General features: G+C 41.6%; 1 protein-coding gene across 1 annotated transcript in view; it reads left to right on the forward strand.

Moving 5' to 3' along the window:
- Positions 1 to 12,465, forward strand: part of znf654 (zinc finger protein 654) — a 19,212-nt gene continuing 6,747 nt past the window's right edge. Inside the window, exons 1-9 of the mRNA XM_030074808.1 lie at positions 1 to 157; positions 2,278 to 2,423; positions 5,652 to 5,733; positions 6,486 to 6,621; positions 7,167 to 7,369; positions 7,518 to 7,654; positions 8,099 to 8,240; positions 8,496 to 8,777; positions 9,302 to 9,976. Coding sequence (XP_029930668.1) covers positions 32 to 157; positions 2,278 to 2,423; positions 5,652 to 5,733; positions 6,486 to 6,621; positions 7,167 to 7,369; positions 7,518 to 7,654; positions 8,099 to 8,240; positions 8,496 to 8,777; positions 9,302 to 9,976 — 1,929 coding nt within the window. The 5' untranslated portion in view covers positions 1 to 31. The remainder of the gene's footprint in view (positions 158 to 2,277; positions 2,424 to 5,651; positions 5,734 to 6,485; positions 6,622 to 7,166; positions 7,370 to 7,517; positions 7,655 to 8,098; positions 8,241 to 8,495; positions 8,778 to 9,301; positions 9,977 to 12,465) is intronic.

The following is a 12,465-nucleotide window of genomic DNA, read 5'->3' on the forward strand; positions in this document are numbered from 1 at the left end:
CGGCAGCTACGCGCAGGGCTCCACTAGCAGTATGGCGGAAGAGGGCAGTGTGTTCGAGTTAGAAAGGTTTCAGAAACAATTAGAGAGTTTGTTGAGCAGCTATCCAAGTGATGAACTGCAGGCCGACAGTAAACCCTTCTGCTCAGACTTCTGCAAGGTAAGGAGCCGCACTTGAACTCGCTGACTGGTTTGTTATCGAAGATACGACATGTCAGGTAAATTCCCCTCCCCCAGAACTGGCCAGCTGAACGCAGCGCACGGCTAGCGGCAGCGTTAGCATCTGGCTGCTAAGAATGAGCTCTGGTCGCCGTGGGAAACAAATGGAGCACCGTAACACTTGGTTAATGCTGTGTCTGGCATCACGGGGCGTGCTAACAATACATATGAGCCCCAAATAGTCACAACTCATCACATTTGGGAAGCGAAATGGGCCACCAACTGCACCGCTAGCTAGCTAGCCTGGCTAATCGCTTTAGCCAGTTGTCCAGCTAGCTCACAATTAGCTGTAAGTTAGGCTAGTTAGCATGGTCCATGTTTACCAGACCCAAGAAAGCCTGCATAACTTTTTTTATGGGTGGACAGTACGAGTGTTAGACACTTCACGGACTTAATAGCAAAGAAATTGTTGGGTATCTTGTATACAAGGTTGCCATGTGATTACTAACATTACCCAACATATTTTTAGCTACCCGAACTTCGCAACCAGGCTCACTCCCTGTTGTAAATACTTATGTAAGTTGCGTGTTGCAGAGTGTCGCAAGTAAATTAATCTCGCCAAATGTGCCACTCACACACTGAAGCCCTCAGATGTTAGGAGAAATTAACCCAGTTTCACAGCACACCTTAATGAGATGTAGATTGTTAATGCTAACCTCTTGGGATTGTTGAAAAATGTATCCCAGAGGTAAACAAAAGTCAAGGCGAGACATTAGTGGTCTGTACAAATACAGCTCACACATCAAACCCAGCCAGTAGAAAATATAGCTTACACATCAGCCACAGTCAAGAGACTACACAGTACCAGGAGAATACGTTGAAAATGGCGTGCTGCAGTGTTTTAGCTGCATAAATCTCACAAAACCTGCAACTGGCCCTTTTTAAAGCACACCCAGTCTTTGAACTAGACTAGTACATCTCAGTGAGATGTAGACTTTAATGTCAACCTTGGCTGATTGTTGTAAAATATATCTCACGGGTAAACAAAAGTAAGGGAGAAACATTAATGATAGCTGTGTGCATCTCACACACCAGAAACAGCCAGTAGAAAATATAGCTTACACATGAAACACAGCCAATAGACTACAGAGTAACAAGAAAGTTTCAGTATAACATGCTGCAGTATTTCCAGATGCATACATCTCAGAGCCTGCAATTTGACTTTTTTTTTAAAGCATAGCTAGCCTTTGAGCTTTAACTCAAAGTGTGAACTCGGTGCAGAAGCACAGACACGGCTGCAGTGCTTTGAACTTGAACTTAATTAGGCATGGTTGATCATTTTCCATCACCGTGCTTTGATCGAATTGTCAAACAAGTGTTCAGATTTTGTTTTCTGTGATGGAGGCCATGCTTTAGTTTCATTTTGCTGGAAGCTTTTGGTGGTGCTGGGTGAACTGAGGCCCTGAGGGCAGCTTGACCACAGTCAACATCCACACAATTTCCAGCAGGCACAAAAGTGGCATTCCTGCATCTCCACCATTAGAGGGCAATATTGGCACGCTAGGTTTCAGAGAATTCAGATTTCAACTTTCAGAAGTGTGTATGGTGTAAAGCTGCACCAAACCCCACTTAAGTTGTGGGCAGGCTGCTGACTCCTCTCTGTGTTGGTGTGTTGTGCTACAGTCCGTGTGAGGGGCGAGACAAAGATGTAGCTGTTCCAGTCAAGATGGGAACTGTGCCTAATCCTCATTCATTACACAGTGGGTGGTTTCAGTCGAGCAAATTGATTGATCAAAGACTGTCTAACCGTGCCAGCAATACCCATAAAGTAATAGTACTTGTGTTCTATTTGTTGTTGGTAATTTGGGAACAGAATAGCAGTCTTTACTGTTTCCTCACGTTTGTAATTCTTAAGTATAAGTACTGTGAAGAAAGCACCAAAAAGCTGTCAATAAGTATGGTATAAACTCAGCTGTGCTTTGTACCTATTGCATAATCAAATTAAAGAACACACTTGCAGCCGATAAATCTATCTTAAGCTAAAAATGAGACACATTACAAGCTGTACACTATTCTTTCAGTGTTGTTTTTGAGTGAAATTGTTTTGCTCTCTCTCTGTAGCTGGTGGAGGAGTATACCTCTCACTGGCAGGTGCCGCTGCCTCAGCTCAGGATCCTTGAGATGGCTTTCTGCTACTTCGTCCGAGCCTCTTCCTTCTTCTCGTCAAACTGTGACCATGTTCTCCACACACTCAGCAGTCTGGCCTTGTAAGTACACGCAGCCCAGACCACTGCTTTGAGTCTGCACATGCATAGTTGATAAGCGCACCGGTTTGATTCATTCTTTCAACTGACATTTGCTCTGGTAAACAAATAGTAGAGAACGAGAAAAGGCTGGTTTACTCAATAATTCATCTTTAAACATAGTAACTTGCTGGTGTGAAATGAGGAAGGCCTGGAGAATCTGCACCCTGCTAAATATTAGAGAAGAGTTAGTATAAAAAAAAAGTACAGTATAAATGATGTAAATGAAAACTGCATGGCACTGGCGTGATGCGCAAACATGAGACAGAATGTATTTCAGCGGACCCAGACATCTCCTCTGCCTCAGATATTAAATTTTTCCAGTTCCACGGGTGCGGCTGTATGGCTGATTCTACACCCTGACCTCTGAAAGGGTGTGTTTACATCTGTCTTTCAGTTTAATTGGCCAGTAAAACTTTTTTGTGATTCAAGTATTTCTTAAGGACACCATAGCAGTGAAGATAGAAATATTTAGAACATGTTGTATCGATAAAAAAAGAGATAATAACCCTGAGATGATAACCATGCAGCCTCCATCCATTAGCCCTCCATGAAGTTGCCTTAATCCTCATTTAAGCCCATTCCAGGGCTGTTTCACCAAACTGTCTCCCCCAACACAGCTCATCTCACCATCCCATACCAACTCACATAAAGCTCCCTTCACCTTCCCATAACGGGTGGGGGTGTGTGAATGCAATTATCTGTCTAAATCTGTCAAAGAGTGCATTAGCTTGTCTCTAGTATTTCCTATTTCACCATTTTAATTTTAACAAGTTGTCCTTGTTATTGTATTGTTTTTACTCAAACTATTTTAACATGCTCACCCTGCTTTTCCTTTCAGTTTTCACTCCCACGCACACACACCTACACTTTGTGGTCCCTCACTGCACACACATCAGCTTGCCCCGCCCCACCTCTTACTGTCTCACTCCCCCTCCCTGTGTGTGTTGGCTCTGTTGCTTTTGTTTGTCTGCCTGCAGTGTGTTTAATAAACTTGCCCAAAAAATACAACTCACATCTTGGATTTTTTCACCTGGCATTCCTTTTGAACAGCAGCAGGTGAGCTGCATGCTGAGGCAGACCATTAATAACAAAATGGTTAAATCCTCGATCATATCGGATGACACCTCTTTTGTCAAATACTCTGTAGTAGCAAGGCACTTAATCCCCCATAAAAGTACCAAATTTTGATAGTCAGCCCAACTAAGAACATGTTTAAGACTGTGTGCGTCTGCGTCTCAGCAAACCAAACTGCTGTTTCAAGGGGTCGCTAATCGGAAACCCTGAATGGGCTGAATTATTTTTGGACTGCCGTTAATATACCTAGGCGGGGCGCCCAATTATAATGTGTGTGGGAAACATATATATTAGCATTGATGTGACTCCCTTCATTGTTGTGGAGTAAGGCTGGGATCAAACCAGAAGAACTAACAGTGAGCAAAAAGCAAGGCGTGCCACACTGCCTTTTTTTTTTTTTTTTTTAAATAAATGAAGCACTTCGGGAGGCATCAGAAGTGTCTAATTTTTTTCCTCACTGTTGCTTGGTAACCATACTCAGCTCCTGTCCCTCACTTGTCAAGCAGCATGTTAACTAATGTTACTCGAAACTGATCTCTTATTTGCCATAAACATGGACAGGCAGAGAGCACTTGTTTTGCATCTTTTGGGGAAAGAGAGCAACAAAAATGACAACTGAGAAACAAACAAACAAAATAAACAAACCAAAAAAATCCATCTCAGACAAACTATCAAAACAAAACAAAAAAAATCCAACTTGGGTCCATGGGGAAAAAAGAACAAGGGCAGCATGACTTATTTTGATGATCTATGGTACCACCAATATTTTAGGTTGAGCAAAATTCGGGTTGATCAACTTTTATCTGTCGTTGGGATCCATAAGATGCAAACCCACTGACCCTTTGCCTTCTCGTTTGAAGCACTCTGTTTTCCCTGTTTCCAAGAGCATCCGACCCATTTTGATCTATGATTGATTGTATAGAGAAACCAGTCATATTTTTTGTTTTTCTGTTTACATGTACCATACACTGCTGAGACAAAGCCCTATTTGCAGTGGCCTGGGTTCACTTCTGTCCTGGGACTGCTGCTGTGTGTCATCCCCTTTCTCTGCCTAGTCATTCCTGTCTCGGTGCACTGTGCCTATTTAATAAAGCAGAAATGCCCTAAAAATCCTTTTTAAAAAAGTGAGACACCTGGAGTGGTTAAATGCAAGGTGCCTAGTGCACAAAAGCAGCTTGCAAAATGCTTCAAACACATTGAAAACGGTCAGAAAAAGACACCCCCAGCTGCTAAAAGTGTGCTTGGTCTGTTCTCAGCCTAATTTAGTCCTTGCTGTTTGCACATTTCATCAAGAATGCACAAACAGTACACACTCTGTACAAACTGTACAAATTGTCATGAATGTGGGTGGAAAACACTAATCACAGTCTTGAGTTAAGAGGCGATATATTATTCTGTAGGCTCTTCACTGTCTTGTCATCCTGTTCTTAAGGGTCTTTTAAAACCTTTTTTTTTTATCCAGGGACAATTTGACTGAATGCGGGTTTTTTTTATTACTACACTGCGTCAGATTCATACCATTAAACATATTCATGTTGCAGCAGCCCTTTACATCCATTTGTCTGCTGTTTTCCACTGGGCAACTCCAGCCTTCTAGCTGTTTGGGAGTTAAAGACAATGCCATTTACCTACCTATCTAATTTGATGTTTAAACATGTCATTTTTTTGTCCTTTTAATGCCAAATCTAACTTGTTTGGAATTAATGGCACATTTTGCATAGGCTCTTGTCTACCTTGGTCAAAAGAAGTCAGGGCTAGTGGTTTTAAGTACAGTGTGATTGGCAGTTCACTAAGCTGACATTTGAAAAAAAAAAAAAAAGTATTTTTACATAAACTCTCAGACTCTACTAAGAGCTAAACATCATATGAAAGTGTACAGAGTGTAGATTATTAAATTTGAAAATAACACTGCATTATGTTAAACAGATTGCTGTTGTCACTGCACAACAGTTGTCCTGTCCATGTACAAATTAACCATCCTTTTTTTCAAACTCAAGCTAACCTTGAGTTTAAAATGAAGTGTTTTCAACATTAGAGAATACACAAGATCTTTAAAATATGTATTTTGCAAAATATATAAAAACTGATCAGTATTTTTTTTTAATCCCCTCACAGGAGTGTTTTTGAACTCTTGCTGTTCTTTGATCAGAAGGACTTCCATCAGGACCCACTCAAACACTTCACTGTTACATTCCAGGTGAGAATGAAGTGCAGACCGTCTTTGTCACATTTTATTTTTTATTATTTATTATTTACTTTAAATTTTTAATTATAAAGTATACTAACCTGCAAGGGCAACAGTGCCCAGTGGCATAATATCTGAACTGGGTTATTACAACTTTTCAAGTTTCCTCTTATGTCTACACAGTCTTGAGGATCCTATTTGTGTGCAACAAGTTAGTTTACATTTCTGCCATCCGTTGCTGAGACATTCAGCTAAAATTGTTTAGGCTGTAAATGCATAATCATGAGTGGAGAAGCTGCAGGTGTTTCTCTTGAAACCGATGTGGAATAGAATCTCAGTTACGTCTTTATTTAGAACGTGGACGAGTTTTTAATAAAGTTTTTAAGTATCAAAATTCCAGAAATGTTTTTTAAATTGTTTCTCCTTTGTTTTTGTTGCTCTAAATATGTTGTTGAACAACATGATTTACAGATCCTCAGAGTACTTGGTGTAACATCAAGGTTTCCTCCAGGATTTTTTGAAACTGTGGGGGAGGGGGTCATGGCCAGGCCACAAAAAAAGAAAAGAAAAAGGAAGGTACTGATGTCTACCACTTGCCACGGTACACATCAGTATCATTTCTAGTCCTCAGAACTTGAGGGCATAACGTCATGATAAATCAAGAACATTGAGCCTCCTTTATCTAACATTACCTGACTCTCTTATGAAAATATTGTTACATCACATTACAATGGGTCACTAATTATGTTGCTGCTGTCTTTCAGGAATGTCATTTGGCCATTGCAAAGCATCAGAATGTGCATTTTCATCAGGTGAAGAATTTGGTACAGGGCGGCGGGCCGTGGGCGAGCTCTGCCCTGCAGGCCATTCTAGCAGAATCCAATTTACCTCAGAATGAAGGTTGGTAAAATGTTTCTGTTTTGCCTGACTCTGAGGTCATCACATGCCTATCTCGACGTGTCAGTGTTAACTCTGTTTTGTTTTTAATGTGTATAACTCTATTCATGTACTCACTCACTGAAACATGCCCAGCACATGCAAATGCAAGCCATTTCTGCCAACTGCTCTCAGCGTGTTGCTTTGCTTTTCACCTCGTCTTCACCAAATGCATTATGTTCTTTACGAGCTATCAGTGGACAGTGCTTACCTTCTATAAGTCTAGTATCAGTGCAAAGCAAATTTTGTCATGATTTTTTCAGCAAACCTCATAGTACTTGCTTGTACAAGATGTCATTTGTGTGCTTATATTCAGAATATAATTGTGAGTTAAGTCTTGAGTCACCTCAAGACATTCAGATCAGTATCAGCAGATTACAGAATACCTAAATCTTGGTTGGAAAAATCTGAGATCACTGCTGTTGCCTTGTCCTTCAGATTACTTGCAGTGTTAGCAATATGAAAATACACTGAATGTCTGCCTCTTTTCTTGCCTGACTCTCCCACAGTGGACGGGTATATCAGCTCTGAGCTGCCAGTTTTCTTTGAGCTGCGGGTGCGCTACTTGTTCGCCTGTGAGCGGGTCAGTGAGGCAGTGGCCTTGGCTAAGTGTTGTGCTCGACACCCCACAGCAGGGCAACACCTGTTCTTCCTCCAGGTCTACCTCACGTGGCTTTACAAAACTTCCCAGCATGACCACCTGCTCAAAGAGGTGGGTAGTGAGGTTTGAACATAGAAATTTGTTTGGGCACATGTTGTTGCTTTTTAGCATACACTCTGCTGTACTAATATATTAATTATGAAATCTGTCTTATAAATTTAGGTTGAAACTGATGATGTCTGGTTTGTTTTCTGTTTAGGTGGCCGACCTCAATGGCAAGGATGCAGTGCATATCATCTGTAGCTTGGAGAGTGAGGAAAAGGATGAAGTGCTGCTAGCTCTTAGCAGAGCCTTTCTCTCCCAGCAGCTCTGCAGGGGTGACATGTACTATTTGTGGTAGGTAAACTTTGCTATAATGTTAAATATTCAAAGAGGGGAACATATAAGACCAACCAGGTCCTATCATCTGCATTTAGTGCCATAAATCACTGTGTTATTATGATGAACTTGACTGAATTTACTTGAGGGTCTGCATTGGTCTTCGAAGTTTGGAAAAGAAAATAAGTCCTGATATGAGTGCAAATTTTATAAAGTCACACATCCCCTTGTATGTTGAGATATTTATTGCATAGAGCAATAAATATCTCAGCATACATCAAAGCATCATGCTGAACACACTCTACAGTCTTCCAGTTCATTCAAGAAATTAGGGTCCGTAAAAAAAAAAAAAATAGAATTTACACAGAAAATATGTAGGGACACTATCTTAGTACAAGAAATTCATAAAATAAAAGTGTAATCTTGTAAGAATATTTGTCATCTGAAATGTCTTCATTGCAGGGACCTTGTTTTAATATGGAGTAAACTCCACAGTCGGCTGAATACATCCAAACAAGCTTTCCTTGAGGAGAGTCACCAGCTGATGTTGTCTGCCACCAATGTCAACTCAATCTTCCCATTCATTAGAGTCATCCTGGAAGAGGTGAGACATTTTTGCTTTGATATTAGAGCAAAACTATGTAGTTTTAACAAATGTTAAATGTGAAGCTCAATACCGTCTTTTTTCAAAGACATTGGAACTGAACTTGCATGACAGTGCTTGAATATTGTTTGAATTTGGCTGGCAGCTGTGCTCAAGCAGTAATTGTGGAAATACAATTGCGCTTTCATTAGATGAAAATTTCAGTTCAAAATTCATTCCAGTCTTTCATGGCTCCTTGTGTGTGTTTCTTTTTAGCTGGATGAAGATGGGTTCCAGTTTTGTGTGGAGCTCTGTGCTAATGCCCTGCAGTCCTGCCTCCCCTGTGATGTTGTCACCAAGTCCCTAATCTACAAAACTATTGCCAGCCTACTGCCCAACGATCTGGAGGTGTGCCGGGCATGTGCTCTCCTGGTTTTCTTCCTCGAACGCACTGTTGAGGCCTACAAGATGGTCTACCTTCTCTACACACACCCTGATCAGGAGTATCATGCAGAGACCAGTCCTATTGGCAATCATGTTCGCTTTGAAACCCTGCAGGTAGAGGGCCTTTTTTAAATGAATCATGCCAAAGGAAATGCATTGTTGTTTCTTGATTCTAAAATGTAACTTCTGATGAATATTTTGAAACCTTAGTACGCAACATATACATGGATGTAGACCAGACATTGAATTGTTGAAGTTGGATGTTGAAGGAAGCCTTAAATCCAATGGAGATTCTATTTGTTTGGTGGCCATGGGCCATATTCGGACTCAGTTTTCTGTTCAGCTTACCTTTTTATGTGGTGTTTAGTTTCTTGAAAGCAAAAACATACCAAAACAAATAGTCAGCAACTGTTTCGTACAGTGGCATATTATACATTAGGCAAAAATGTGCTGAATGATGTCCTTATACAGCCCTATAAAAACAAGTGAAATCAGGAAAATTGTCCAGTCATAGTTAGTGTGGCAGCCATAATAGGTTACATAACTGCACTTAGAATATGTAAGTATAATGTTTTAAATGTAATGGTTATAAGTTTAGGTACACAACATAGCGACTGACGCTCTGTGTCTTTCTTCAGGTTCTGAAGAAGGGCCTGTATTTTGATCCTGAGTTCTGGAACCTCATTGCTTTGCGGACGAACTGCTTGAAGCTGATGAGTGAGAAGGTGGTGAGTGCTGCCCTGGAAGAAATCATGGAGGAAAAGTGGGTCCCTAACTACTGCACCAAAGAGCCCACTTTCCGTTCAAACCCTTGTACAACCAACTGTCAGAAAGGAGCTAAAGTGACACAGCAAGCAGGATCGAAGAAACGGAACCATAAAGAGGATGTACATCATAAAGAGGACAAAAATCACATGGCACCAAAAAGAATTAAGATGTGCCCAGGCAAAACACAGATGTCTGACCATGGAGCAAAGAAGAAGGGGAACCAAGGCTCACGATCTATGAAGGAGGTGTCGTCTGAATCTTTTAGGCGATCATTTTGGCAGCTAGACAAAAGACAGGAGAACTTAGCCTTGCAGTGTTCATATGGCGAACACAGACGCATTACACGGCTATCAGAGAAGAATCCTCCAAAACGGAAGATCAGAAAACCCAGGTGGCTTATGGAAGACTCAGGAACTCTCGAAGAGAATAATGCTCCTCCAAAGGTCAAAAAGCATGTGATGAAACCTCAGCATCAAAAGCAGAATCGAACCGCTGTGGTGAAGAGGTCTACATCTGGTCAGGTCAAGAACAATGCAAAACACAAAACTTCAGTAAACTCTCATCTGAAAGCAAAGGAAAATGTAGCCAAGCATCAGAAAGGATTTTCTGTAGGCTGTCTCAAACCACCCTCCCCTGCACATGTAATTCTTGAGCTCTCTCAGCCAGAAAATGAACTGATGGGTACTTTTACTGAGGACACTTGCAACAGACAGAGAGGATACCCTCAAATGCTTTTGTACAAACCTACAGTGAAGCTTCCTTTCACAACACAACCTGTGAAAACTGTACATCGGAAAGAGGTGGTTCTTAGAGCACGGGACACGAGTACATTTGTACAGCAGTTGCACTGTTATGCACGCCGACAAAAGGGAAAAGGTGTTTCAAACATTCAAGCCTCTGTGTCAACGATCACTCGCTCCTCTGTGCAAGGTAGTTCGCCCAGAGTTCCATCAGGAGAGCTTTGTGAAAAACCTGTTGTTGAGATGAAAGTTACCATTGCCTCACAAACTCAGGCAGGGTCTGAAGTGACACAGTCCCCAATTTTAGATAAGGTCTCTCAAGCTCAAACTATTGAAAAGGTCTCAGAACCAATACCTTCAGCTGTAGTGTCTCAGAACATAGCTGTAGACAGCATCTCTGAGATGGTAGCTAATATTGATGTTTTTCCGCTCACACAATGCCCAGTGTTAGATATGGTATCTCAAGCTCAACCAGCAGAAGAGGTCTCTCAAACCACACCTTCAGCTGAAGTGTGTCAGAACTTATCTGCAGAGAGCATGTTTGAGATGGTAGCTACAAATAACATCTCTGCACTAACTCAATCCCCAGTGTTGGATATGGTCTCTCAAGCTCAAACAACAGTGGGGGTCTCTGAAACCACACCTTCAGCTCAACCATCACAGAACTCAGTTGCAGATACTATCTCTCAGATGGTGCCTACTGATGATGTCCCTCCAATTTTAACTGCAGAAAGGATTTCAAATATTGGAGCTGTGGTGCAGATTAGCTCAGAGTCATGGGATGATATTGCTAGACATGAGGAATCCCCTGTTGATGGAAACAGTGGGCAGAAATTAAGCCTGTTCTCCATTCCACCTGAAAGTGGCAAAAATCCTTTGGCCCAAAGTACAGCCAACACTCCAAATGCATTTGTCACTATCGTGTCTACTTCGGGTATTGATAATCTAACAGAAACTATGACTTACACTACTCCTAATGATACAAAACAGTCAAATATCACTGCAAATAGTAGCACAATTGAGTCAGCTGTCGTGGAGATCTCACCTAAAAAATCAAAAGAATCCATGCCTTGCAAAGACGGTGCAAAGAGGATGGATACAGACACCATCACTATTCAAAAAGAGACTATCCCTGTTGAGAACTCGGGTATTCTGAGAGAGACATCAAGGGCAGAAGCTACTTGTGTACCTAAAGAGATGCGCAGTAAAGAAGACCTATGCGCTCTTACGTTAGTAACAGAGGTGGTCACTGAACTTGGACCTGAAGCATTTGTTCAGGATACAGAGTGCCCCAAAGAGCCAATAAAAGAGGACAGTGCCTCTGAGGAGGTGACTCCAGTGCTTGAAAGTAAGCCTGATGTTCCTTCTGAAATACTCACTACCTCCAGCTGCTCTGTAACACAACAGGGAGCCACTGTGATTACTGATATTCAAGAGGAGGGTGGAAGCGAGGGCATCGCTGTGGAAATGTCTGTGAATGGAGATCCCATGGCAACCCCACAGGAATCAGAGGAATCCAAGTTAGAGTACTGCTGTACCCTCTGCAACAAAGTGTTTAAGGGTAAACGTGTGATAGTACATGCAATGGTTCACTACCGTAGAGATAAGTGCATGTTCTGTGGAATGTTGTTCAAAGATGACCTCCTCGCCATGATGCATCTGTCTGAACATATAGAGAAGCTAAAGAAAAGCAAAGAGCCAGCAAGTAATAAAGGCCAAGAAAACTGCATCTCTGAGTCCCAAGAGATCTGCACACCCAGGACATCTACCAAAGCTGAGACCACTACTTCATCTACTGTGCATCATAGAGGAAGACCTAGGAAATCTGGTGCCCGCCCTAAATGTCTTAACCTTTCAGATTCAAGCCCATCTGAATCCAGGATTCAGTTAAGATCCAGCAGGAATCCAGTGGATGTTCAGATAAACAAAAAGGAACAAAACATGTCAGTGTGTTCTACAAGCAAAAGTCGTGTTCACAAGGTAAACGGACATATAGGCAAAACACAAGGTGTGCTTATGAGAGACAAACAGGACACCTTGAACTTCGAGACAATGGAAGGGCTTACACAGGAGATCTCTTATCAAGAACGAGGGAATGATGAAGCTGAAAAGCTTTTGCTTCCAGAAACTGGAGACCTAGAGGGGGGTGCCTCTACAACACCAATTCAGATAGAGAACAAATTGATCTGTTTCACTGAGGATAAAATTGAGAAGACAGAATCATTTAAGGTCCTGAAGAATGACACAAAGCAAGACAAGAGAACTGCTGAAGACAATACTGTGGAGACACAGAA

Source organism: Myripristis murdjan, chromosome 2 (genome assembly GCF_902150065.1).
Source record: "Myripristis murdjan chromosome 2, fMyrMur1.1, whole genome shotgun sequence".
Classification (NCBI taxonomy): Eukaryota; Metazoa; Chordata; class Actinopteri; order Holocentriformes; family Holocentridae; genus Myripristis; species Myripristis murdjan.